The 24,984-nt window shown below is 49.6% G+C and overlaps 6 protein-coding genes across 6 annotated transcripts; 2 read left to right on the top strand and 4 right to left on the bottom strand.

Moving 5' to 3' along the window:
- Positions 1 to 10,306: 10,306 nt before the first annotated feature.
- On the bottom strand, positions 10,307 to 10,987 carry BDZ99DRAFT_466394 (uncharacterized protein; the record flags this gene model as incomplete). The annotated part of the gene is made up of 1 exon (XM_033720759.1): positions 10,307 to 10,987. One exon carries the CDS (start codon positions 10,985 to 10,987, stop codon positions 10,706 to 10,708), a length of 282 nt encoding a protein of 93 aa, XP_033573086.1. The 3' UTR covers positions 10,307 to 10,705.
- Positions 10,988 to 11,357: 370 nt separating this feature from the next.
- On the bottom strand, positions 11,358 to 12,862 carry BDZ99DRAFT_423588 (DNA glycosylase). The gene is made up of 3 exons (XM_033717035.1): positions 12,736 to 12,862; positions 11,905 to 12,683; positions 11,358 to 11,855 (listed from the first exon to the last, which is right to left on the bottom strand). The coding sequence occupies exons 1-3, from the start codon at positions 12,828 to 12,830 to the stop codon at positions 11,485 to 11,487; spliced, it is 1,245 nt and encodes a 414-aa protein (XP_033573087.1). The 5' UTR covers positions 12,831 to 12,862; the 3' UTR covers positions 11,358 to 11,484.
- Positions 12,863 to 13,164: 302 nt separating this feature from the next.
- BDZ99DRAFT_490494 (uncharacterized protein) lies at positions 13,165 to 15,095 on the top strand (the record flags this gene model as incomplete). Its single annotated transcript, XM_033723057.1, has 5 exons — positions 13,165 to 13,225; positions 13,256 to 14,442; positions 14,493 to 14,754; positions 14,808 to 15,016; positions 15,069 to 15,095. 5 exons carry the CDS (start codon positions 13,165 to 13,167, stop codon positions 15,093 to 15,095), a joined length of 1,746 nt encoding a protein of 581 aa, XP_033573088.1.
- A 5,051-nt stretch (positions 15,096 to 20,146) lies between these two features.
- Positions 20,147 to 21,599, top strand: BDZ99DRAFT_524350 (uncharacterized protein; the record flags this gene model as incomplete). Its single annotated transcript, XM_033725894.1, has 4 exons — positions 20,147 to 20,329; positions 20,423 to 20,832; positions 20,886 to 21,322; positions 21,406 to 21,599. The coding sequence occupies 4 exons, from the start codon at positions 20,147 to 20,149 to the stop codon at positions 21,597 to 21,599; spliced, it is 1,224 nt and encodes a 407-aa protein (XP_033573089.1).
- Positions 21,600 to 21,877: 278 nt separating this feature from the next.
- On the bottom strand, positions 21,878 to 22,831 carry BDZ99DRAFT_574335 (uncharacterized protein; the record flags this gene model as incomplete). Its single annotated transcript, XM_033728366.1, has 2 exons — positions 21,878 to 22,600; positions 22,649 to 22,831. 2 exons carry the CDS (start codon positions 22,829 to 22,831, stop codon positions 21,878 to 21,880), a joined length of 906 nt encoding a protein of 301 aa, XP_033573090.1.
- On the bottom strand, positions 22,829 to 24,363 carry BDZ99DRAFT_539640 (uncharacterized protein). Its single transcript, XM_033726677.1, has one exon. The coding sequence runs from the start codon at positions 24,244 to 24,246 to the stop codon at positions 23,284 to 23,286; it is 963 nt and encodes a 320-aa protein (XP_033573091.1). The 5' UTR covers positions 24,247 to 24,363; the 3' UTR covers positions 22,829 to 23,283.
- Between the last annotated feature and the right edge of the window lie 621 nt (positions 24,364 to 24,984).

A 24,984-nucleotide genomic window follows, 5' to 3' on the forward strand; every position in this document is an offset into this window, starting at 1 on the left:
TTGCTCGCCACAGCAGACATAAGGCTGATAGTGACATTCTGGAATTTTAGTAAGCTTCTACGGGTTAGATAACACTGTTTGTTTGCATTATAGGGTAGCAAAAGCTTAATAGTGGTGTTGTATAGAAGGAACTCTGTTTTGCTAGAAAAGAAGGCTCTGTATAAATCGGCAGGGAGGCGACGATGCGTGACGTATTTTTTAGTTAGAAGGGGTTATAGATATTAAGGAATAGCTACAGTAAATAACCTATAAGAAGTTGTCGCGAATTTGAACGAATACACAGATTTTGAGTTGCTTAAAGTTGAAGTACCCCTTATATTTCTCGGCGCGGGGTGTTTCTCGACCCGCAGTAACGGACGTTATACTCTTTCTTAATGGACCTATTATACTAGGGTTCCAAAACTCACAGACAGGCCGATAGTTGCGATGGAGCAGGGGAAAACGGCTGAAGCAGCACTCGACGCCGTGAACGAAACGAGCGACATCATAACCAACCGCGGTAATTTTCTCGCTGCAGACTAGTTTCCGGATGGAGAAATGGCTGAAGAACACTGACACATTGACCATAACTTCAAAAACTCACGAGGGAAAAACTTGAGAGGTTTGAATCGCGAGTTCGTCTCGGCACGGGGTGCGTCTTTCCTTCTAGGGACGGACATTATATTATTGAATGTAAAGGATGTGGCGACATCCCCTATTCGTTAGCTTTCCCTGGTTTTCTTCTAGTTATTTTATTATCCACAACACCGTATAGTTATTATGCTTTAAAATCTTTATATCTGTTGAAGTTATATTTGAATACTAATCGCTTAGAGTCTTGTGCAAAATGCGCGCGCCCCCCCCCCGGAACCCAAAAATTTTTTTCCCCGCTCAACACACCCAAAATCACAGGGATCACCCCCCTCCCCCCCCATTTCTCCACGAAACGTCAATTTCTATTCACTATTTTGATGCCATGGGGCAGCGCATTAGCCCTCACGTAGCCAACGAGATCCGTATACGCCTAGAACAAGATGAGAGCGTTAGATACATTAGCAAATGCACCAAAGTGAGCCGGAAAACTATCGCGAGAATGCGCCTCAACCTCGAACTCTGGGGGGAACTCTATGCTCCGCCCTCTATGAAGCTCGGCCGGCCAAGGACCCTTACGCCTACGCAAGAGGCGTTTGTTCTCTCTTACCTACAAGACCAACCTACTGCGTATCTTGATGAAGTACGCCAGGTAGTATTTAATAAGTTTGTCGTCGAGGCCTCTGAGTGGACGATTTATCGCGTTCTTGAGCGCAATCAGTGGTCTAGAAAGATCACTTAGCAGCGAGCTGCTTAGCAATTAGCTCTCCTCCGGGCTACATAGAGAGGACGCCAGTTGGAGTGGGCTATAGAGGACCTATGCTTTGTCGACAAGAGCGCCAGCAATAAGAGAACGGGCGATCGGAAACGGGGCTAGGTACCCCTTAGCCTTTCACCTATTAATTTTATACCTCTCCAGAGGTCTAAAAGATAGAGTATACTGCCGGCCCTAACGCATAAGGGTTACCTAGATACACCCTTATTTATTAGGGTGGAGTGAATAGTAATCTCTTTATAACTTAGCTAGAGTTCTTTGTTATTCCACAGCTAGATTTTGGGCCTAGACGCCAGCCACGGATTATTCTTAATAACGCATCTATCCACCGTTTAAAGAAGGTAAAGAATCTATATAAATTGCACGGCGTTAAGCTCTCCTACTTACCGCCGTATTCGCCAGATATAAACCTAATTAAAAAGACCTTTAGCATGCTTAAAAGTTAGATAAAAAGGAATAATAAGCTAGCTACTAAGTTTAATAACTTTAGGACCTTTTTTATAGTTTACTTTAGGGCAACTACGCCTTTATAAGGTGGCTGTTAACTTTATTTAGCATGCTAGATATACAGGCTATAGTAGTAAAGAAAGGAAGTAAGCTTATATACTATAGTAGTAAATAAAGAGAGTAAGCTTACGCACTTATTTAAAGGTTTATATAATTAGTAAATTTCCGTAACACCTGCAGGTATTAATAGGACTATAAGGTATTAAAATATTAATAGGAACCGCCTAAAATTAACTAAAATATGCCCCCTATTTTTATAGCTACCCTGCTTATCGCTTAATTTTAAACGCCTGTAAATCTATTTAAAGCTATTAAAGGTGCCCTTTTTTAAAACCCTAACTTATCCAGCTCTCTATAGTAATACTGCTTTTATCCCTTAGATTATCTATATAATAGCTATACTCTGCTATTTTATTTCTATACTTTAGAAATAGATTTTTATCTTTAGATAACTATCTACACCGCCTAACTAACTAAATATTAAAGAACTTACTTATTATATCCTCTAGATTATTATAGGTAGGTAATAACCTTTTACTAGGGCTAAGGCCAGGGCTAGGGCCAGGGCTATAGCTATAGTATTAAAGTGGGTAGAGCGTTTAGTACAGCGGTGGAAACTAACTATAGGGCGGTGCCTGCCTATAGTAATACAGGTACTGCACTAAGGCAGGTGCTTATAGAATTTAGAATACTATAGTTAGCTGCGCAGCTGCTAGCTAAAAGGGCTGCACCTGCTGCAGCAGTATAGGCGCCTTTTTCTCTTTTTCTTTCTAGCCTTATTATTAGCTAGCTATAGAATAATTTAATATAATAGCTTATTAACTATAAAGCTTCTACTATAGATTTCTAGGTTCTAAGCTTATAAAAAATCTTTATTAACTTTATAGTAATTCTATAGAAGATCTAAGCTAGTAAACTAGTATATATAGGTATTATTACCGCAGTTTATATTTATACAGCTCCACCGCTAAGTAATAGTAATAATAAAGTTACTAGTAGCCTTCTCTGCTACTACTCTATTACCTATAACTAAGGCCTATATTTATATAGTAGTACGCCGGCTAGTTTAAGGTATAGATAGAGTAATAGATAAATAATAAGATGTATATTAAGAACCGGGTGTTACCTAAAGGGTTCCTTCTATACTTATATAGATAGTTTTATCTAGCTGTATATATATAATAGCTGTTAGATCTAGATAATATAGTCGCTTAGGCTATTTAGTTAACTAGCTTTTAATTAAGTTTTCTAGCTCTAATACCTGCTGTTCGCCCTTTACTTTAGAACTTATAACCTAGGCCTTTAAAAGCTTTTTATATAACGCCCGGCCCTATATTATAACAATTTTATACACCTAGCCTATAAGTAGTGGAGGGAAGCTAATAGTTTCCTCTCTAACCTATTCTATAAAGGCTAGGAATAGTAAATTGCTAAGTAGATAAGTAGCAGAGCGGTTAGACTCTGGTTCTTTCTCTCCTTTAATCTAAACTTCCTATATACTTCTAATCTCTACACTAGGTAGTAAAGGTGGCGATAAGGGCGTTACCTCTACCTGCCTGTTGCGTATAGCTTCTAGTTGCTATAGGAATGCGTCTTCCTTATCGCTAATATGCACAAAATTGCTTTAGGTTTATGGAAGTGGCGGAGAACTTGGGGCAGGCGGAGCAATAATCTTGGGTACAACTCGTGGAGCTTTCTGCTGCTTCTTCTCCTTCTCTTTACGCTGGCGTGCAGTAATTGCAGACTCTGCCGCCTTCTGGGAGGGCTTCCTAGCCCTCTTAGCATTCACTACTGGTGCTTTCCGGCGTCCTTTTTGGGCAGGAGGGGGTGGAGGGGGTGTAGCATCAGGATCCCCAGGCGGATCCCCGGGCGCACTTCGCTTTTGGTGGTGTGTATTTGTCATTGCAACCAAATAAAGGCTATACAATTGGCCTAATTAGGTATAGAGCATATTATAGAGGGCAGGGCAGTTACTTATTAAGGTATTTGACACGTATACGGCTGCGTGGTTGGGGGGGAAGGGGGTGTTCCCTTTGATTTTGGGTGTGTTGAGCGGGGAAAAAAAAAATATCGGCTATAGGGGGTGGGCGCGTGCATTTCGCAATCGACTCTATCCCCACATATCAATCCTACAAAGGAAGGAATCTAACTAGACTTTATCGTCTTATCTCTGTAAGGAACAACGGATCAGCCGGTATATTCTAGCGCAATATACAGAAACCCACTTCGTTCTATTAGTCCTTCCTTTACTTTTTAGAAGAGCAGGTGTTAATAATGAATAATTTTATCGGGAGATGTATTTCGTAGTCAGTCCGTGGTGTCTTTATTTGCGAAGATTTCACTTAGGGGCAACGACACTTAAAGTACTCTTTTGAGCAGTCAAGGGTGCGATAGGACTCCATGATTATTGCGGACATGCTATTTCCGGGATGAGCGGCTTTTAAAATATGTGGCACCGTTTCGTTATGCCAGCCAGCCTCACCGAAATCGGACCCCCTTTGCCCAGAACCACCCTATTCAGACCCAGCCCATTTGGAGCTACCGCCGCTTAGGCCTTGATCGCCATGAATGAGGGTTCTTAATAGCGATTCGCAATGCTGGGGCCACGCTCCAAATTAAAGAGTGGCGCCCCTACCCCCTCTTTAGCAGCAATTAAAACGGTCCCAAGACCTTCTGCGTAGTGGTAATCTGTCGTATACTTTTCTTTCTGACTCCTAGCTCGCACTCCGGACGGGACCATGCTCGAGAATGCGCCAAGAAATGATAGGGTTCTGCTATAGGAGATCCGTGCACGACGTCTCATATATCTTGCCGTCTGCATCCTTCTCTTCCGCCTTCACTCATCTCTTGTCAGCTGCACGGATCGGCTCGATTTCTCCCTCCCATCTCTTTGTATCCACGCCTAATCAATGTATATAACTACTCTTCATAGTAGCCATATAAATCTCCGAACCTTATAGGAGGGAGTCTTCCTGGGCCTCCCTTGTGGGCAAGGTAGGTGCTGGCAACGCCAGCAACCCTCTGGCAAAGCCAATTGCAACACCATCTCACGATTCGCCGCACCTGATTTGCCCACAAGGCCCCTGGTCGCCAAAATCTATTGCTTTGAAGCTGTCAGGACTCCTATATGTGCGGAAACTGGAGCCTATAGGGTATTGGTGGTCTCCCTCAATGCTAAAAAGCTCTTTTAAAACGGGGTCTTGATGAGGAAACCCTCCACCTTCTCTTTCTGGATTCTAGGCATTATAAAACAACGGAGAAGAAGGACCGAAAATGGCCTTGCATAAGGGGCCGAAGACCGGACCACAGAGGGGGTTCAAAAACGGGTTCCGACAATATTAAAACTTCGCTGGGTAAAATAATTAGAACACTTGAAACTATCTAATAGAGTCGTCGCATTAATAGTATTATGCATGTCCTGGAAAGGTAACATGCTAGCAGGTGTGCTAGGTGCAAGAAACAGGCATGCACCTCCGAGAGACGCCCGGCTACATAGGCATGTGAGTCTCTCTTTTGATATGCCATGATATCTTAGTAAAGCGACCTAATCGAGGCTAACTTTGAATTTAGCGTACGTAACAGAAGCAACAGAAAGCTGTCTTTGAAGAACTAGTATTGATAATAGTTTGCCGAAAGAAACCGTGTAACACATTCAACGAATCTACCTCCCGGCTTATTCTACGCTGAACCTTGGTATCAATATTGTAGCCCTTGCTGAATATTGTCTCTGTCATACCCGACGCCTGTTTCCACTAACTCCTCACTAGAGATTCCACCACTCCATGGGATTTCCTCTGCAGCTTTCGGGGCACGATAACACACGACACATCTGCTTTGACACATTGCGTACATAGCTGTCCACTGGCCAGGTCGATATTGCATCGGATGTTCGGCACTCTACACGAATTGCAGGCTCGGGCCGCTCGAGGTTGAACAGTGCGTCATTTCTTCGCATTACAATTACAGGTATTCGACTGGCTGTTGATAGGGTTGGAAAGATTCTCTGATGGTATCTGCCAGTGCCACTCTCTGTTGCTAGTTCATAAATGTCCGGATTGTTGATGCATTGTGTAGTAGGCCATGCGCTCCAGCTCATGAAATCTCCAAACGGTTTGCTAGGCAATGAAATGTCTGCCCTTACATGATGAATTCTAGTGAGGCCTTCAAGCACCGCACTGGACGGACTATTCCCCTGTATCTGAGGACCAATTACCAGGAGAGTCTTGACTGGTGGGATAAACGGCATACTGACCTGCTGTGGCAGTGGGTCAGTCTACATGAAGCCGTCGACTGGTGCGACAGCTGATAGACCCTCCATCAGCGGAAAGGCACTATGGTCCATGGGAATGCTGACACAGTTGTCAAAAGGCGGCTCATGTGCGAGTGCTGGGAAATCCCTCTCCACGATAGGCTGAGAGCCCTCAAGCGGCAGCGGATCGACCGCCAGCAGCAGAGTCAGGCCACATCGTAGAGCAGAGCTGCTCGAAAACCGCAGGGCTCGATGCTTGGATAAGCTCGGAAGCTATGGAATCTCCAAATATTTCGGCGATGTCAGAAACTCCTCCCGGTGGCAACGGGCGAGGTCTAACTCTAGATGGTCGCCGTTCATCGGAAGAGCAACCGTCAAGTGGCATCGAGGACTGAGCATTAGAAGCGATAGAACTAGCTATCCCACTGAAGGATTCGGCCATTGCGACAAGCGGAATGATAGAGCTAAGGTGGACGTAACGACGTCGAGGATACAAAGGATATCAGTGAACGACTCGATTGAGAGACCTTTAGACCTGCTGTGGGGTGAGAATGAGACTATATACACCCAAATGCAAGGATTTGAGGCAGTGGAGGCTTGGTCGCTTCGTTGTGAGCCCTAGTAGAGCACTCAGGTTAAATTGATGTGAACTCTGATTTCTATAGACGTCTAGCTAGTTGTATATATACTAGGGGAAGGAAGGGGGGCCACCCCTGGGTGGCGCGCTAGTAAGTTCAGCTGAACACTGCACAACTGAGTTTTCAGCTGGGCTCTCCACAGCTGAGATCTCAGCTGTGTTCTCTACAGCTGATGTTCGGAGTAGCTTTCTAGCATATGAGTTGTTGATCCTAGGTTGTGGTGCTGCAACCTGAGTAGAGCCGTAGTACTCAGGTTGAAATTGATGTGAACTCTGATTTCTATAGGTGTCTAGCTCGTTGTTTATATACTAGGGGAAGGAAGGGGGCCCACCCCCGGGGGCTTAACGTGGCAGCTCTCTTGATACGTTGCTGGTTACATCCTATTACTTGATGCAGTACTAATACCGTGCTGCAGCACTGCTGTTGCACTACCTGTTGCTTCCTCCTGTATCAGCATGCTACCCTGATACGTCACTGGCATATGAGTTGTTGATCCTAGGTTGTAGTGCTGCAACCCGAGTGTAGTGGTGGCGATGGAGTTGGTAGAGTCAGTCTATCGCCCTAACACTGCAAAACGAGAACGTATTATGCGTCCAGCAGACTCCAGTCTGGATTCCCTCAGCTCTAGCTAAAGCTGTAGACCTAGAAGGCCGGTATAATAGTATCCTGCCCCCCCCTTAGAGGCGTAAACTATCACATTGCTGTTGTGGCTGAAGCGGCCAGTGACATGATGAGACCGCTGGAGGATCACGAGAATGGTAGGAGTTCTATTCTCGCTATTGCGAGGCGATACTGCTGTGATTACTCGCCTATGCATCGATCCTCAACCTCTGACGAATGTTCGGCGCTACAATGTCGATGCTAAGAGTGAAAGATCGGACTAGAACGCTTGGTCTCCTCCACGAGAGCAATCACGCTCTGGAGTTTGGCTTCACAGCGGTAATCCATCCACATTAGCGGTGTCTATAGAATCACGGAACCACAAGTAAAGAACCTTATTCAAACATCACTGCCACAGTTGCTTCGCCACGAGCCCTTGTGAATAAGGAGCTGCAGCTATAAGTTCTGTAACAGGATTGTAGATTATCGTGGCTGTTAATAGATCTGAGCAGCTGAGTGGCTATGTTGAATGAATCAAGGACGGCATGAACAGAAGTAGTGCCGGTTGAAAGATCCGCGGCGAACTGGTCCAAGATGGACAGGATGGGTGTCTGAATCGTGAGACGGAGGCTAAGAATCATGGACACAGCCTCTTATTCCCGGTTTTGATAACAGGAATCCGGGGGATGCATGTGGGGCGGCTGCATGTTGCATCTATATCACCCTCCACTTTAGGGTTACGGTTGCCTGGATGGTTAGGGAGTAACCAGGCTGTGCTGCGGCAGCCAGGAAGGAACTCACATCCTACAGACGTATTTCATAGAATACCAGCCCCTCGTATAATCCGCCGGTCACTTAATGTGACGATAGTGTTGCCATTATTCAATCAAAGTACATCCGTGGGTGCTCCAAAGAAGTCTCAGCTGTTTGACCGTTAGTCTTTTGCGGCAGTCAGGCTCGCATCATTCCTCTTCCATCGGGTATTCGATAAGCCAGCCCCGCCCTTGCTCCTCTGTCAGGCCAAACCCTGTGAAAGGTTCTTTGTGAGTGTATTGTGGCAGAGCCATACCCGATTGTTCTCAACGATTCGTGGTGTGAAAGCATTGCCGTATCCGTAGATGGGCTTGAAGAAATAGAAGTGGAACAGCAACAGCTGCAGGCGATTTTATTAGAAAGTGTCAGAGAAAACTACGGCACGGCTTTGATTATGATAGTGTATGGTGCCGATACAGCTTCTGGAGCCTCGGAACCCGTCAGCTACTGGTTAGTGGCTCTAAGGATGACAAAGTGGCGTAGTTGCCAGCCTTTGGCCGAGATATCGAAGGGCAAGTCTACCCGAGTCCTGAAAAGTCGGACGTTTGGACCCTAGCCCGGAACTGGGCTCAAAAAGATATAATACAAAACAGGAAATATAATAATTGTTTGAGATTTATTTTAATGCATAAAATAAACACGTACAAGATTTGAACTGGTAAATATATGGCCGTATGAACACTCGCTGGGCGATCTCTTGCGTTTCCCGCGGCCGCATCGCCGCCTATGCACTCCCTCAACTTCCATCTCTTTCTCTAGAGGCTAGGACCCTAGCATTGTAGAAGATAATTTGATGAGGGGAAAGGATCGAGGATCGAAGTTGTGTTGACTTCGTGAGTTGGTCCTGACGGAAGATGTCCGGGCCGTTCCAAATACAATCACGTGATCTCAATATGCTGGGTAGAGGTACTCAAGTCTTGAAACGATCTCATAATCCGATATGCAACGGCAGACGAGGGTGCACCGACGAGTGTGTACAGATACGGTGTGTGTACTTTTCTACCGCCGCTTGAGGTGCCTCGACATGCCTCCAAAGATTTAGGAAAACCCATGTCAATATGGTATGATCCGTGGACGTGTAGCTATATGTATATATTCCCACATCTCTCAAAACAAGATTTCAGACCGGGGCGGCTTTACTCACCCTCACCATATCTTCCCAATACCCCTCCCCCTCCCCTCCTTCGACCCCTTCAGCGGCCTCACATCCCACCCTGGGCATCCCAGAACCTCCCTATACGCCACCCCGACCCTCATCCCGCTTCCCTCCAACGTTTTATGCCACATCCTCCTCCCCTCATCCCTAATCCTCCTCGTCTCCTCTAGGAACCAACTACCCACCCACTGACTCGTCACATACACCCAAAGCTCTTCATAACCAAGATCACGCTCACATGGTGTAACTTTTGCTCTACGATCCTGGAAGACTCTTCTCTTGTACGGGATCCTCTTCGCCCCCCGGTGTCGTCCCGTTTCGGGTCTCCCACGGCTCGCAACCCATCTCTCATTCCCCTCACTCCTCACCCGCGCGGGACACGCAATCCTCCTCGACCATCCGCCATCCGACGCATGCGTCGTTAGCAGCGGCAGCATCCCCAGATTCTCTACACATGTATCACACCCCGCGCCATGCCCCCTTTCCCACCCCGGATCATGCACCATCCTCATCTCAAACCCCGTCGGCAGCCCCCTCCTTAAAAAGCTCGTCCTCGACTTGCCGAGTTGGTAAACCTCCCTCGGGTGGTGGAGCAGCGCGACCTGGGTCCCCGTGGCCCATTTCGCCCACAACCAGCCGAGCTCTAGGCCCATAGCGGTGGTTTTCTTTAAGGGGTGGAGGTCGGAGATGAGTTCGTGGAGAGAGTGGTATGGTTCTGTGACATTGCCGCGGAAGTGTTTCCAAAACGCGTGGGCGAGCTCGTGGGTAAGGAGGGTGGCGAGGAAGAAATCGAGGCGTTGGAGGGCCAAGGGGGAGGGGGAGTAGCCGCAGGCGAGGCGGCGGAGGTGGGCGCCGTAGAGGGGGTTGATTTGGATTTCGTAGCGCCACTTAGTGTTAGGGCCGAATGGGGAGGTAGTGGTGGTGGTAGGAGGGGAGGGAGTGGAGGGGTTGTTGGAGGTTAAGGAGGAACAGTCGACCCAGTCATCGTTTGGATTGTTGTTGCTCTTGTATTCAGACTAAGTGATGGGTTCTCCGTTTAACTTCCCGAGGTTGGATAACTTGGCTTGAACCCTACTCAGGCGCTTCAACAGGTCATCCCATTCGTTCTTTTGTCGTTCCAGCTGCTCTCTATGCTTTTTCAAATCCTCCTGGAAGCTGTTTAACTCCTTTTCCAAATTATCCAAATGGCCCCTCAGGCCCATTAGTTCCTCTCTGGGGCTATCTAGGCGAGGTAGAACAGGAGTACGGTCACCATCCGTGCTATCCTGTGGATGAGCCGGGCGCATAGGAATAGGCACACACTCACGGTCCGTATTATCCTCCCCACGCTTATGCCACCACGTCGCCGGATCCTGGAACACAAATTCAATGCTCTCCGCAAGCTCTACCAGTGTCTTCTAGATCTCCCACAGAGCTGACTCGCGATCAGCTTCTTCCGGTCCTTTTTCAAGGTACTTTTTTCCTGATTTCCTCTGTATCATCGGAACGCCGAACTTCGTATGCGCCCACCATCCGAGCATCGCATCTTCCGTGAGGAACTTGTTAGCCAGCTGCAGGGCTGAAGCTAACTGCCTATACTCCCGTTTCGTGATGCCATAAAAATTTGAGAACTGGAGGAGAGGGTGGAGATCTGCTTCGGCGGTGTCCAGATCGTCTTCGGGAAGGCCGGGAACGTCCATGCAACCATGTTTTGAGAGCTCTGGGAGATGTGAGAGGGGGTCGATCTGGCGGTCGAGGTAGACGTTGTATAGTGTGCGATTGGGATCTGATGCGCGCCCAGCGAGGGGGTGGTGCGGGACTATTGTTTTCGCCATTGTATATAGATGTCGTCGAAAGTAAAGAGTTTGGAGAAGCTATATCATGTTTCTGCGATGGTAATGGTGCGGTGCTGTATAGGGCTATTGGTCGCCGTGATAGTAGAAAGAATTCGACAAAGGATGGAGAACAAAGGAACATCCACAATTCATTGTCGTGGGACCGCTAATATGGCCATGCGGACTAGACAATGAAGTTGGCCACACCGCAAGCGATGAAAAGCAATTCGAATATCGCGCAGATAATTGAGTTTGATGCAACTAGATCGATGATCGCGATAACATTGCTGAGATTATTTTGAATTGGTGACCCCGTTACCTTTCATACTTACACGATGATTATACATGTCAATGTGATGCAATTAGGTTTTCGTTCTCTTCGCCCTCTTCCGAGTAACCTTCTCCTCTTTGACTTCTAGAACTTGATGTTCCTCTTTCACGAACGGTCGCTTCACCCGTTTCTCGGTAATCGTCTCCATCCGAACCATATCTGCTTCTTGCTTGATGCCATCGACCTCGATCTTGACGACGGTTTCCTCCTTCACTTCCACTTTGGCTACCAACCGCTCTGAGAAGGTCTTGAGATCGGCGGTGAATAGTACTGAATGTGCCCAGCCAGCTTCCTTGCCCCACAGACTTCGAAAGCGATTCGCGACCGCATCGTAGGTTGCCTTGGTGAGACTGCTGTGCTTGCCTTTACCGAACTTGTAGTCTCGCTGCGCGATTTGCCAGACTGAAGCACAATTAGCGGCAGTCATCCTCACGAGTAGATGGCTACTTACCATGAGTGTCGACGGGCACCGACTCGGACCAACCGAGGCCCATCAAGCAAACACAGTCTGCCACCTTGGGCCCTACTCCATGCAATGCCAACAGTTCCTCGTGCGCTCTCCTGTAACCCCCACGCCCTCCTTCAACAAGCTCGCCCGCAGGCTTAGGATCCACACCAAGCGGAGGGTTCTCCGGGTTACACAGATCCTGGAGCCAGTCCAGACCCTTCTCTTCCACCATTACCGCAGTCTTGTAGATATATTTCGCCCTGTATCCAAATCCCAGCTTCTGCAAATGTTGCTCCACTTTCGGTCCGGTCAACGCCTTGGGGGTAGGAAAGTCGTGGTAGGGAGTGGCTCCAACATGGCCTATCAGCGGACCATAGTGCAGGCAGAGATTGTGGACCATCTGGGAGATGCGCGATATGTTGTTGTTACTGCTGCAGATGAAGCCTATGAGAGCTTCCCACGCGTCTTGCTGCAGTATGCGCACCCCTGTGAACTTGGGCGCTCTCTTCCTGAAATTGGGGTCGGCCAGCGCCCACTGGTCGTAGAGCTGGGCGAGATTCGGGGTGAGGTTGAAGTAGTGCTTGACGAGGGCGAGGGTGTCATCGTCGTCTTGATTTACCGATTCGGCAGCAGACGGGACAGTAGAGGCGGGAGGAGTAGGGGGTGCCAGGGCGGCGCTGGGGAAGGATGCGCGGTAGTGTAGACGTTCAGAGTCTTGTCGGAGTGAGAGGATGCGCCCGTGGAGTGCGAGAGACCATTCGTCCTCTGCAGACTTCCTCCACCTACACACGGGGGGTCAGCTGGGGCGATTGCAGAGGTCAGGATAGGGCGCACCGGAAAGATTGGCCGCAGCGCAATGTGGTATTGATGCAGAGCTCCTTCAAGCTGACAGGCAGGTTCTGCCACTCGGATGCGCGTAGGGAAGGCATTTCGCCCTGCAGAGAGGCAGATTCGCGACGCGTGCTGGGCTGGAGAGTGGCGATGCGCGTTCTGGTGTTGAGCAGGGCATGCAGGGGTAGCGTCGCTAGCGGCTTGGCTCCAAATTTCAGAAGCTCAGCACGCTCAGGTCGTTTCTCGTCCGGCTTGAGCCTCACTCACCACCAAGACTCGACCACCACCACCAGTCGTCCCCCATCCATCGCCCGCGCTTCCGCACAGCTCTGCACGCTCTGCTGGATTCGCGCTCTGTCCGACAAGGAGCTCCCACGCATCATTCGCTTGCGCACTGACTTGCGGTGCTTGCACGCGTAGAAAACAGTCAACATGAACGGCGACGCCTGGCCGCGAGGTATCCTAATTTCTCTCGCAACGTCCACTAACCTGCGTCCGCGGTCGTGCTAACAGGCTCCAACAGAAAGCGGACGCCACTCGTCTTCGCGCTCCCACCAGTCCGGCCGCGGTGACCGAGACGACCGTCGAGGAGACCGTCGCGGCGGAGATCGCGACAGCCGTCGTCGCTCCCGGTCCCCCCACCGAAGCTCTCGGCGCGAATACGAAGTAGACTCGTACTCCTCCAGCCGCGACTATAGAGAGCGAGAGCGCGAGGACAGGTACGCCGGCAGAGACAGGCGCGAGGACCGCCCCGAGCGTCCTGAACGCCCCGAGCGTGCCTGGGACCGCGACCGTACCTCGTCGCGCCGAGACCCCCGTAGAGACGACGACGAGCCGCGGGCCCGACGACCCGACCCGTTCGATGACAGAGGCGACCGAGGGCGGGGTGGACGACGTGACCGCGGTGACCGCGACGGCGGCTTTGGAGGACGCGACAGGAAGAAGAGCGCATCGCCGCCCCCGAAGAAGAGAGAGCCAACACCCGATCTGACCAACGTCACCAATGTCCTCCTGCGCAAGCGCCGCCTCACCCAGTGGGACATTAAGCCAAGCGGCTACGACAATGTCACCGCCGAGCAGGCCAAGCTCTCGGGCATGTTCCCTCTCCCCGGCGCTCCTCGCACGCAGCCCATGGACCCGAGTCGTCTCCAGGCCTTCATGAACCAGCCCGCCGGCTCTGCGACTGCATCCGCGCTCAAGCCGTCCAACGCTCGCCAGGCCAAGCGATTGATCGTGAAGAACCTGCCCGCCTCGGCCACCAACCAGTCGCTCGTCGATTTCCTCAATCTCCAGCTTAACAACTTGAATGTTGTGTCCGGCCCGGACCCTTGCCTTTCCTCCCACATCTCCAACGACCGAGTCTTCTCTCTCGTCGAGTTCAAGACTGCCGAGGATGCCACTTTCGCGCTGGCAATGGACGGAATCACAATGGAGGACAACGACATGGAGACATCAAACGGCATGCATAATGGAGACCAGAGCGGCTTGAAGATCCGGAGGCCGAAGGACTACATTGTCCCTGCAGTTGACAATGAGGAAGAGCCGGTGCCAGGTGTGATCTCAAACGTCGTCAAAGACTCGGGCGACAAGATCAGCATCTCTCATATTCCCACCTATCTGGAGGATACCCAAGTCTCGGAGCTTCTAGTCGCTTTTGGAGAGGTCAAATCTTTCATTTTGGCCAAGGATATTCATACTGATCAGTCTAGGGCAAGTTGCGCTTGTCAAGAGATCGAGGTTTTGCTAACAGTCTGTTTCAGGGCATCGCTTTCTGCGAATACGTTGATCCACTGGTTGCTGAGATTGCTCTCGAGGGTCTCAACGGCATGGAGCTTGGCGATGACCATCTGAAGGTCCAACGCGCTTGCGTCGGCGTGAAACAGGTTGCTGGGATGGAGATGGGTGTTAATGCGATGTCAGTCCTCGCAGCGACCACTTCGACCGACTCGGAGAAAGGCCGTGTTCTCCAGTTGCTCAACATGGTCACCGCCGAGGAGCTCATGGATGACCAAGACTACCAAGGTATGACTTCAAAAGCCTTTCTCTGAACGCCGGGTACTAACATAACCTTTCAGAAATTGTGGAAGACGTCCGTGAAGAATGTGAAAAGTATGGTCCGATCATCGGCTTCAAGATCCCCCGCCCGAGCGGTCCCCGTACCAACCCCGGCGTTGGCAAAATCTACGTCAAGTATGCAGAGAACGAATATGCCCAGAAGGCACTCAATGCTCTTGCCGGCCGCAAGTTCGCCGATCGTACCGTTGTCGTTACTTACTTCGGAGAAGTACGTTGTCCCTTTCTCTATCAGATGATGACAGTTGCTAAATGGTTTTCAGGAGTACTTCGACGTTGATGCTTGGTAATTGTATCCTTTTGGACCTCTCATGGTCTCCTTTTGCACTTCCTACCCCCATTTCTCCATCTCCCTCCCTGCCATCTGCCAACCTCCAGAGATGCGCCTCGCCATTTTTGGCAGGATACCATGATTTTCCCAGTCTTAGCGCTGGCTTTGTCTTTACTCCGAAGAACACCGGCATTTTCCTTTTCTAGTCTGTAATTATATTTTGGTGGAATGGTCGGGAAGCTCATAAAACCAAAAATCTTTGGTTCTGGCGCTTACCGGCGACGGGAATGGAGGTTGATGGTTGCTGATTGGAGCAGTTGCTGATCACTGGGACTCTAGGTATTGAAAAAAGTAGTGCACCTTTCTCCGGCTTGGATGGAAAATCGAAGCGAACGGGCTAATTGTATGATTCTTGGAGCTTTGGAACTGGAGGTGTGGTCTGATACATGCGAGTGAGCGGGCAGGTGTGACCACATGTGCTGGAAGGGGTGTCATGTGTGTGTGAAGGTGGGCGGTATAACACGGCGCAGTGAAGTACTCCAAATTACGATCTCTGTGCAGTAGCTACTATGGCACAGAGACTTGAATTCAAAGTCCAACCTTGAAAGTCAGGCTGGGTTCTTCTCTTTTTCCCGTGTATCTGCTCCCTTGACTGTGCTACCTTTCCATTTGTCAAGTCGTCTTTCTACCATGGTATCATCTCACATCTCATTTGAACAATTATATGTTTCTTAGTTGTCAGTCTTAGTCCCGTATCCCTTCCTTGAAGTACGTCCTCCAACACAGCCATGGTCACCCTTGAGTGAAGGCTTCATTATTAGCCATTCTCCCAAATTTTCGGCAACGTGATTTTCCGACGCACAGACCCATGGTTACTACGCCACGGGAGGACTTTCATTGAGGCTTTGACACTCCTGCCAATCATCGGTCGTCGATGGCCCCTTTGCGATGGGCGGGCTGCGAGGGCTGCGTGGCCGGCGCTTAGGAATTCATGCGGTGTCGAAACAGGTGATGACGTCTGGTGGGCTCAGCCACTACGGCACAGCAGTGGAATGAGGGTACGAGGCGTTCATCTATTTATCTTCTGCCTTCTGCCTTCCGTCTGCTTGTCTAAATATTCACAGATTCATTATACCAGCCTACTACTCCACCTCCAAGACTCCTAGGATCGGACCTTGGCTACAGGCAAAGAAGCCATGGACCAGGATAATAGCTCAGATGCATCTACCATGGATGGCCACCATTCCCATACACCACTGGAGTAAGATTATATCGTGGATCCGGAAGGGGATCTCCGTGTGTCACTCTGTAATTCTGATCAGGGCGATAAAGAAGAAGCAACATATCTAGTCTCAGCTACATGCCTCCGCCGTGCAAGCTCAGTGTGGAGATCCATGCTCATTGGCTCCCGTTGGATTTGAAGCTGTCTTTGCCCCTGGATCACGTCGAGGATTTCGGTAAGGACGAAGAATACGATGTGGCTTTACTGTAGGTAAACGAAATGATTTTGCTTCTTCTCAAGATTGCTCACGCTAGTTTCGATTCGCTTCCAGAAGCCCTTCAACCTATCGAAATTTGGTCTCTTGCACTCTTGTGCTACAAGTACAACATGGTAGAGCTAATCCGGCCATTCCTTCGAGGCTGGATCCTCCCCCTTTCTGCCTCGTGCCTACCATTGGCAAAATAGCGAGATGTGGTCTTTCGTATTTTGGGCCATCGGATACCAGGATGCTTTTGAATCTTACTCAAGGGCATTCGCAACCAGCTATCATGTCGGACTGGAGCTCACCTGGCTACAACCTGGGAGACTTATGGGCATTTACCAAGTCTTGTCATTGTCGACACCAATGATAGCGCTTTCCCGTGAGACTCCCCTCCTCAACACCAACAGTGCCCGTCTGGACGCTGATTGAACAATATAATTGCGGCTCCAACACCCTGCACATACTGTGTCTGAGATTCGTCCTAATCTTTTTGTTTCCTTGAACAGATCATCTAGAGCACGTCTGGAGAGAACTCCTCGCAATCCAATCCACCTGCGACCGATACGTCGACTCTCTATCGAGTCATAACTACCCCAAAGCCAATTGCGTCGGTGGTGATGAAGACTCAGCGTTTGAATGCGATTCCTTCGCCTTAGGATCCTTTCTCATAGTTTTGAGACGGGATTGCCTCATGTCTCCCAAGCCGGCTGCTCTCGATAGTATGACTAGTGTGGAAGAGATTATGAAGTCCCTCGCCAGAGCCGAGATATTAACGTACAAGAATATGCCCAATGCAAATTACTGTGGTTGTGATGCCAACGAAAGGTTTCACCGGGATATCGAGTGCTGTTTGCAAAACATTGACTTTCATTCGGACGACCTGCGTCGACATTTCGCAATGTTCAAGCTGAGAGAGTCGGAGAAGAATCTGCCTCAATGGGAAGCCCCAAGGGTGCTCCATCTTCAACGGGATGTGTAGGATGCGGATGGCGATCCGCTCAGCAAAAGGCGCGGGATGGAAATCGGAGGCAAAGTAGACGGGCGAAGATCCCAACTCGAATGTCTTCTTAACATCTCTACTTATGGGATGAAGAGTTGGAAGCGTGGTATCCCTAGGATTTATTAGAGGTAATCAGAGGTGGATTCAATTTTTCGTTGAGAGGTTGGCATCTTGGTTTCCATCCGTCTTTCCATTAGCTTTACATATCTACTTCAAGCTTCCCTAGATGCCTCTCATCAACCTCATTTCTTCTATACAAGTATGGAACCATAATCTGAACCAGCCTATCTGCTGCTGGCCGGATGTTCTGCTACACAGCCAGAAGTCCAACGAAGCCCTCCGCTCATCATTTCTCCGCTCCTCTCCTCACCTAGCCACCAAAAATAGTGGCAGCAAAGCGTGTACAGTCCCACATCACACACTGCATCTACTATCTATTCATTCCTGACTCTTCACATCTTTCACTCCGGTTCTCCTTTTGCCTCCGCAGCAGGGTCCCGTCCCATCTCAGACAGGATCTCCCCAATCGCCGTTCGCGCACGGGTCACGACCAAGTGGAGTCCACGAGCGCATGACTTCCTGCCGAGGATTAGCGTTTCCTACTTCACCTGCTTGCTCATCTCTGTCGACCTTCTTCGCACCTTCACCACCTACAGGCTGTCCTGCGGCGAGCTCCAGACGCGCTCCTTCTACAGCTCCATCGCGGGGCGCTATCAATGACCTCTCCTGCAGACGCGACGAATCAAACGAGATCATAGGGAAGTCGGGCAAAAAGAATCATCGCAGAAACCTTCAGACTGGTCTAGAGGAGTTTGTCGACGACGTTGATTACGATGACTATCACGCCGCTACGATTCACAGCTACGAGGACGACAGCTTCGACGACGCCGACTACGATACTTCCAGCTCGGACGACGACTACTCTAGCATCCTAGCATCGGAGAGGTGTGTTTCTCGCGCAAGTAGCATACGGGGAAACCGCATTCGTTGGGGCTATGCGCGGAAAAAACTAGCGCTGCAGGTGGCCACCCATAAAAACTCAGCCAACATGTTGCTACTTTTGCGCATTGCCCACGCCAACTTCTCGGAAGTCCCAGACGATCTCACGTTTCCTCAGGTTTATGAAGTTGTTGAATTGGCATACTATCAGGAAACCATCGAGCTTGTCCGGCCATTTGTCCGACTCTGGACTTCATCTTACACTCAACACATGTTCAAGCCGGGGTATTTGCGTTGGGTGTATATGGCATGGTTCCTCGGACATCCGGAAACCTTCAAAGCTCTTTTGCGTCATGTCAGCATCCAGGGCATCGTGTTTCACCACGAGCTTAGTACCATCCCTTCAGATATAGTACATGCCGTTCAGCTTGCTAAGTGTCTCGCTCTGGGAACCGAGAGACTATCATCTTTCTAGTCCCTTTTATATTCCCATAGAGAATACGTGCTGATGAAATAGCAGCGAAAACTATCTCCGGGATACGCAAGACCTTCAAGGCCATCATGGACATCTTCTCCCACTACATTCGCCTTCTCTCCGGAACAGCAACCTATTACAACCATTCCAGCACCCATCAGGCTAGGGTTTGTGATAGTATGGCCTTCGGATCTTTACTCAGAGGCCTAGGGCCGCTCCGACTATGGCCAGAACAGCCGCCCCCCCCAATAGACTAGACAGACGTTACCGGCCTCGTTTCCCAGCTCAACTCGCTTGAGATTCTTACGGTGGTCGCACACCACGATTGTAAGATCAACAAGGGCTTTCACGCAGCTGTGGCGGAATGTATCAACGCTCCGGGGATGCTTGAGACTGAGCAGGAAGATCATTTCGCCTTGTTCGACCCGAAGGCAATGTCTGGAGACCCGTTGAGACCCAGTCAGGCATCCGACGACTCTTCGCCCAACACGAATACTTAAATGTCACACTATGGACGTTAGGTCAGAGGGCAAATATCGTGGGTGATGATGGAAGTATTGGACTGGGAAACCTTCGGAAAGTGGCAACATTGTGAGGAGCGAAGCCTGGGACTTGTCGGACTAGGTGCCTCTAGATGGGTCCTTGTGTAACTCTCAACAATCCTCCGTGCAAAGTACTCTCAGTACAGTTCTCTTCGTGCTCCTCAACTTGATTGTAACTTGGTACATGCGCACATGTTTGCCACAGCTCGAAGTTTCTTAGCGTAATTTCGAATATCTGAACGATGTGTTAGTCTGTCGCTAAACAAACCTCTCACCTCGCTGAGCGATCTCGAACGATGCGAAACCTTGTGTTCTGGGGACTACGCTAGGTCGCTTTAAGTTTGCGAAAGTATATTAATTGCCCGTGGCCATGTCCAAAAAGAAGCTAACGGGACTGAAGCTTCCATTAAAATAGCTCCTCTTACTCAATTACGTAATCGGAAACTTGCTCTACTCTCCTGCAAGGATACAATGTATGATTTGGATTACATGCTGTTTACACGTGACCAGCCTTCAGACCTACGATGTTCGTTCCGGAATCTGAGGAACACAACAACGTAGGTGTATCTGGGTTCACTGACTTCTAGTTCCATCGCTTCCATATCACACACAGCACAACCACCCGCGATAATGGCGTACTTGATCAGCATTCCCAACGAGCTCAAAGACGCAGTTTTCACTGAGGTAGACCGTTGGGATGTCCTTAGCCTCTCCGAAACGTGCAAAGAATTACACACCACGGCTACTCCAGCTCTTTACCACAAAATCGTCATGTTCTGGGATGTTGAAGAGGTAGACAAAACGCCGAAGATTGTATGCCTACTGCGAACAATACTGGAGCATCCAGAATATACGCCATTCATCAAACATCTGAGCTTCAACGCGGAGAGACATTGGAATATATAGAGGGCACGATGGGGCCCGAACTCCCGTATGATAAAAACATACAACTTTCGGGTCGTGAGCCACTGCCCAACTGCGCATGGTGAGACAGAAGCAGCCTTGTTTGAGAAAGCGATTGAAGAGATGGAATTGCCGCAGAAAGAGAGGTGGAAGAAAGCGATTACCCGGGACAACGACGTTGGTGCTATGATAGCACTGCTACTGGCGCGATGCACAGACCTTCAGTCTCTCAAGATCGCTCTCGATGTTCTCTATGGGTACGAATGGTCGACTACGATGTTGCGGCATGCGATAATCGTCCCTGGCGAAGTGAAGAGGTCGTCAAATTTCAATCGCCTGGTAAATGTAGTGGAGTGGGGTCCGAGTCTCGGTCGCGACCGGTTACAACCATTTCCATATCCCAAGGAGAACCTGTTGCTATTCTTCTACTTGCCAAAGCTTGCCAACCTCGACCTGACGGGCGTAGTCTTGCCGCGCAGCTTGCCGAAAGCTATGCTAACGGCAAACGTCCCTTCTGGCCGCTCCATCATCCGCCAGTCGGGACTAATCTTGCTACCCTAGAACTCATCGGCGAAGGGCATGCACCTATCGAAAGTGCCGCCGTCTTGCTGAAACTAGCGCCCAAGCTCACCACGCTGGAATATAACATCCAGCTAGACGGGACCGGCCGTCTGGCGCTCGGTCAGCTGCAGCGGAGGCTGCATCACCTCCGCAACACTCTCTCATATCTCATAATCACATATCAATTCGACGTTATTGAGAGCGAAGTGTCCGATTCGAATTCCATCGACGCCGTCGGCTTCTTGCGCGACTTCACTGCCTTGACGTGTCTCCACGTTCCTTTGGCGATTCTCTTTGGTCCCATGCCTCCGTGCCATTGGGATACATCCGATTCGGACGATAGTCGGTCGAAAAAACGCTACGCTGTCGTGTGCGGCGGCTTGCTGACGTCCTGCCCCCGGCGCTCAAATGTCTGAAAATCTTAGACGACCTGTGGGATATTCCTACCTTCGAGAGCTGGATGAAAGAGCCGCTTATAGCACTGTTGAAGGCTTTCTTCGACGAGGAATTCAAGATTGCGACACCGCAGCTGAGAAAGGTTGTGTTGGATCTGCGAGATTACTGGGCGGGTCAAACAACGTATTGGTGTAAGGAGGCGACTCGGGAAGAGCTGCGATAGATCCATAAAAGATACGGGGTGAAGTGCTCTACTCGCAAACGATAGATCGATGGCTATTGGTACAACGTGGGAGTTTCAGTTATTTGTAGGGGTGTCACTGGCATAGAAAATGCACGTATATTCTAGATTTGTTTTGAGATTGGGCAAAGTCGGCTTTAGCTGACTTTAAAGTTTTCATTTATTTTACGCTAGAGATTTTAGAGTGAGAAGGAAGATCTAGGCGAAACTAGAAAGGTCATCGCGAGGCAAAAAATCACGACTCAGAAGCAGTGGGGAACCTAACGAGTTCCTGCATGCCGCTTGACAACGGCCTGCAAGCTGTCATCAATCTTCTTATGGAGCTTGTCAACATTCAACGCGCTCGCGATCTCCTGGAACACTTTAGGGGGCGTGTTATCCCGAGCTTCAGCGGCGACCTTCCCCCACTTTCTGAGAAAGAGGTAAGTATCCCACCCCTTGGTCTCCTGCCATACGTTGCCGGTGGCCAACCTCATATCATCGAGATCTTTGGTGAACCTGTTCCACGGATCTTCTACGTCAGGAGCTACCCTCCGGTTCTCGACGCCCTCCCACGTGAGCCTATAGATCAAATCATAGGCTGACCACGCATCGTTAGCAAGATGTTCCTCAGGGCTATGCTGCCCCAGGAACTTCGTCGATTTCAGAATCTTGGCAGACCCGAAATCTATTATCACCACATTCGGGAACCCAGGGAAATCTTGTTGACTGGGATCGAACATGACATTCCTATCAAACAGGTCGCCATGGATGATCTCTTGGCTATGGAGGAAGGCAATCCCCTCGAACGCCTGCAGGAAGACGTGCCACACAAACTCCATCGGAAGATGCTTTCCACCGCTGGAGTATGGTTTCACGAACCTTTCTAAAGTCCGCCCAAGGATAGGAGCGATGGCCAACCAGGGTCCGGCGGCTTCATCCAGCCCGCTTTCGTTGACAAGGGTGATGAAGCGGCTGGTGGGCGCGTCTGAGAGCGACATGATCTACTTCATTGCGGTGAGCCCGCGTTTGAGAAAGAAGCTGAAGTGTACTTTTGTCGTCTTGATGACGCGGAGCTGTGGTTTCAGGGTCTCTATTTCTGGCCTTTGGTCAGTGGTGGATTCGAGAGCTTGCGTTGGAAGGCAGAAATGTGCATACCCGTTGCCACCTTCGCCGGCTTTCATGACGCCGATGTAGCCTTTTGGCAATAGATTTGAAGGCCGTTGGGGAACCATCTCTAGGACTGGTGGGTGTATTGAAAGTCCGAAGCAACGTGGGTAAAGAGTTACACTTGGAGATTTAGTTCAAGGTGGTGTGCTCTTCTTCGGATTGGGATCTCTGATGGTCTCCCTTCACTGGGGATGGGATTTTATGCATCATCAAAGTAGTGAAACAGATTATGAACAATGTTGAGATCAGTGAATATGTGTGAATAACGCTACAGGTGTAGTTATATGTACGAGAATGGTTCGTGTAAATATATGTAAACAAAGTCACGTATGTACATGGATAAACAATGAGAGGTGCTTGGGATGCGGCTTCACCAGAACGCGAATGGGTTTGGACACTGGATTTAGGAAAGAGAGAAGCCGGATCGGGCCGACTCCTTTTGCGTTTACGCTATATCAGAAGATTTATGAGAGAAGAAATCGAGGGGAGGGGAGACAGATGAAGAAAGAATAGCAAACTAGGGTTCGACTACCTGTTCAAGAGAATGCCACTCAACGGCAGCTCGCAGCTTCTGGTCCAGAGTTTTGTGGATCTCCTTTAGGTTCAGAGCTTCCTGGATCTCTTGGAGAATTTCTGGAGTCGTGCCTTTCCTGCGATTAGCTGCGATATCCCCGAATCTTTTGAGGAACTCTCGTGTATCCCAGCCCTGTAATCTTCGAGCAAGATTACCAGATGCCCGCTTCATATCTTTGAGGCCATTGATAAAGTTAGCCCAATCAAGATCATTCTCAGGATCGAGCTTCGGCTCTTGATAACCTCGCCAGGTCAGCCTATGAACGATATCATACGCTTGCCACGCGTCGGAGGCCACCGCCTCCTTAAGCTCCTCCTCATTTCCAGTCGGAGCTTCGTAACTCCCAAAGTCAATAAGGACCACATTAGGGAAGCCCGGATAATCCTGATGAGCGGAGTCGAGCATAACACTGCCCGAACACAGATCCCCATGAACCATTCGCGGGCTATGCAGATACGCCAACCCTTCAAACAACTGAAAAAATACATGCCACACAAACGCCTGGGGAACAGACTTGTCCTCAATCAGGTACGGCCTCATAAATGCATCGAGGCTCTTGCCATAGATCGGAGCCATCGCATACCATGGGCCGGCCAACTCGTTGATGCCTCCTATATCAACTATCTGGACGACGCGTTTCGAAAGGGAGCCGCCTTGCGTCTGGACAGCTAGGAGTGAGTCGACCTCCCGCTTCACCGCGTCCCTTTTGCGAAAACGACGAGATGTGGCGACTTTCACGACGCAGATCTTTGAGCGTAGTTTCTTTAGGTCTGATTGATTAGTTGGTGAGGTTATGGAGCGTTTGGGGATGCAGAAGTATGCGTACCCGTTTGTGCCTTCGCCCGCCATGTGGATGGGGAGGTAGTTTTCTGGGCAGGGCACCTCGGGGAGTTCGTAGCCCGTCATGTCTATGCTGTGGCTGTCTGAGGTGGTTGAAGAAGCGTTGGAGATTATCTTGCCGACTTGTGTGAAGGTGTCTTGGGGTCTCCTGTTGCGGGCGCATTGAACTTATACATTGCGAGGTTACGATGTGAATAATTTATGAACAATGATGAGGAGCTTGAGTTACGTGAACAATACCAGATATGTTCACGGTACTTTAGCGCTTGCCGCGATTTGACGCGTAGGATTTTGAGAATTCGACATTCGCAACGCATCACCGGTGAGCTTCATGCATTCGAGAAGGGTGGATTTGCGAAGATGGTGGTGAAGTAGGAGCGGAAGAGGGACATCGCAATAATCGTTACTAACTTACGAAGAAACTCAGAGCATAGGAACATGCGATTGTGAGGCTGGATATTGAGAGAAGCTGGTTCCGGCCAACTCAAGGGTTTGACTTCTTTCTAGATTGAAAACAGTCGAATGAAAGTAGCTCCCAACGAAATCGAAGTGAGAGGATCAATTCAAGAAGCAACTTCTTTCTCCATGAGGTGCCATTCGAGCGCCGCAAGAAGTCTATCATCAAGCATTTCTTCAAGATGCTGCATATGAAGGGGCCTCTGGACTTCTACAAATACATCAGGCGGGGTTTTGGCTCGGCACTCTTCAGCAACCTTTCCAAACTTCCCGAGGAAGGAGTGAGGTTCCCACCACTTTGTTTCCCATCTGGGGTTACCGCTGGCTCGCATCTTATCAGCGACTCCG

This window comes from Mytilinidion resinicola (assembly GCF_010093595.1).
Source record: "Mytilinidion resinicola strain CBS 304.34 unplaced genomic scaffold BDZ99scaffold_17, whole genome shotgun sequence".
NCBI lineage: Eukaryota > Fungi > Ascomycota > Dothideomycetes > Mytilinidiales > Mytilinidiaceae > Mytilinidion > Mytilinidion resinicola.

Excerpts from the sequence above, each read along its gene's own strand:
- BDZ99DRAFT_423588 (XM_033717035.1), bottom strand. The coding sequence starts at position 12,830 with ATGCCTTCCCTACGCGCATCCGAGTGGCAGAACCTGCCTGTCAGCTTG. Across the intron at positions 12,684-12,735 it reads CGCTGCGGCCAATCTTTCCG|GTGGAGGAAGTCTGCAGAGG; the intron begins GTGCGCCCTATC and ends CCCCGTGTGTAG. Across the intron at positions 11,856-11,904 it reads GGTGCCCGTCGACACTCATG|TCTGGCAAATCGCGCAGCGA; the intron begins GTAAGTAGCCAT and ends ATTGTGCTTCAG.
- BDZ99DRAFT_539640 (XM_033726677.1), bottom strand. The coding sequence starts at position 24,246 with ATGACGGGCTACGAACTCCCCGAGGTGCCCTGCCCAGAAAACTACCTC.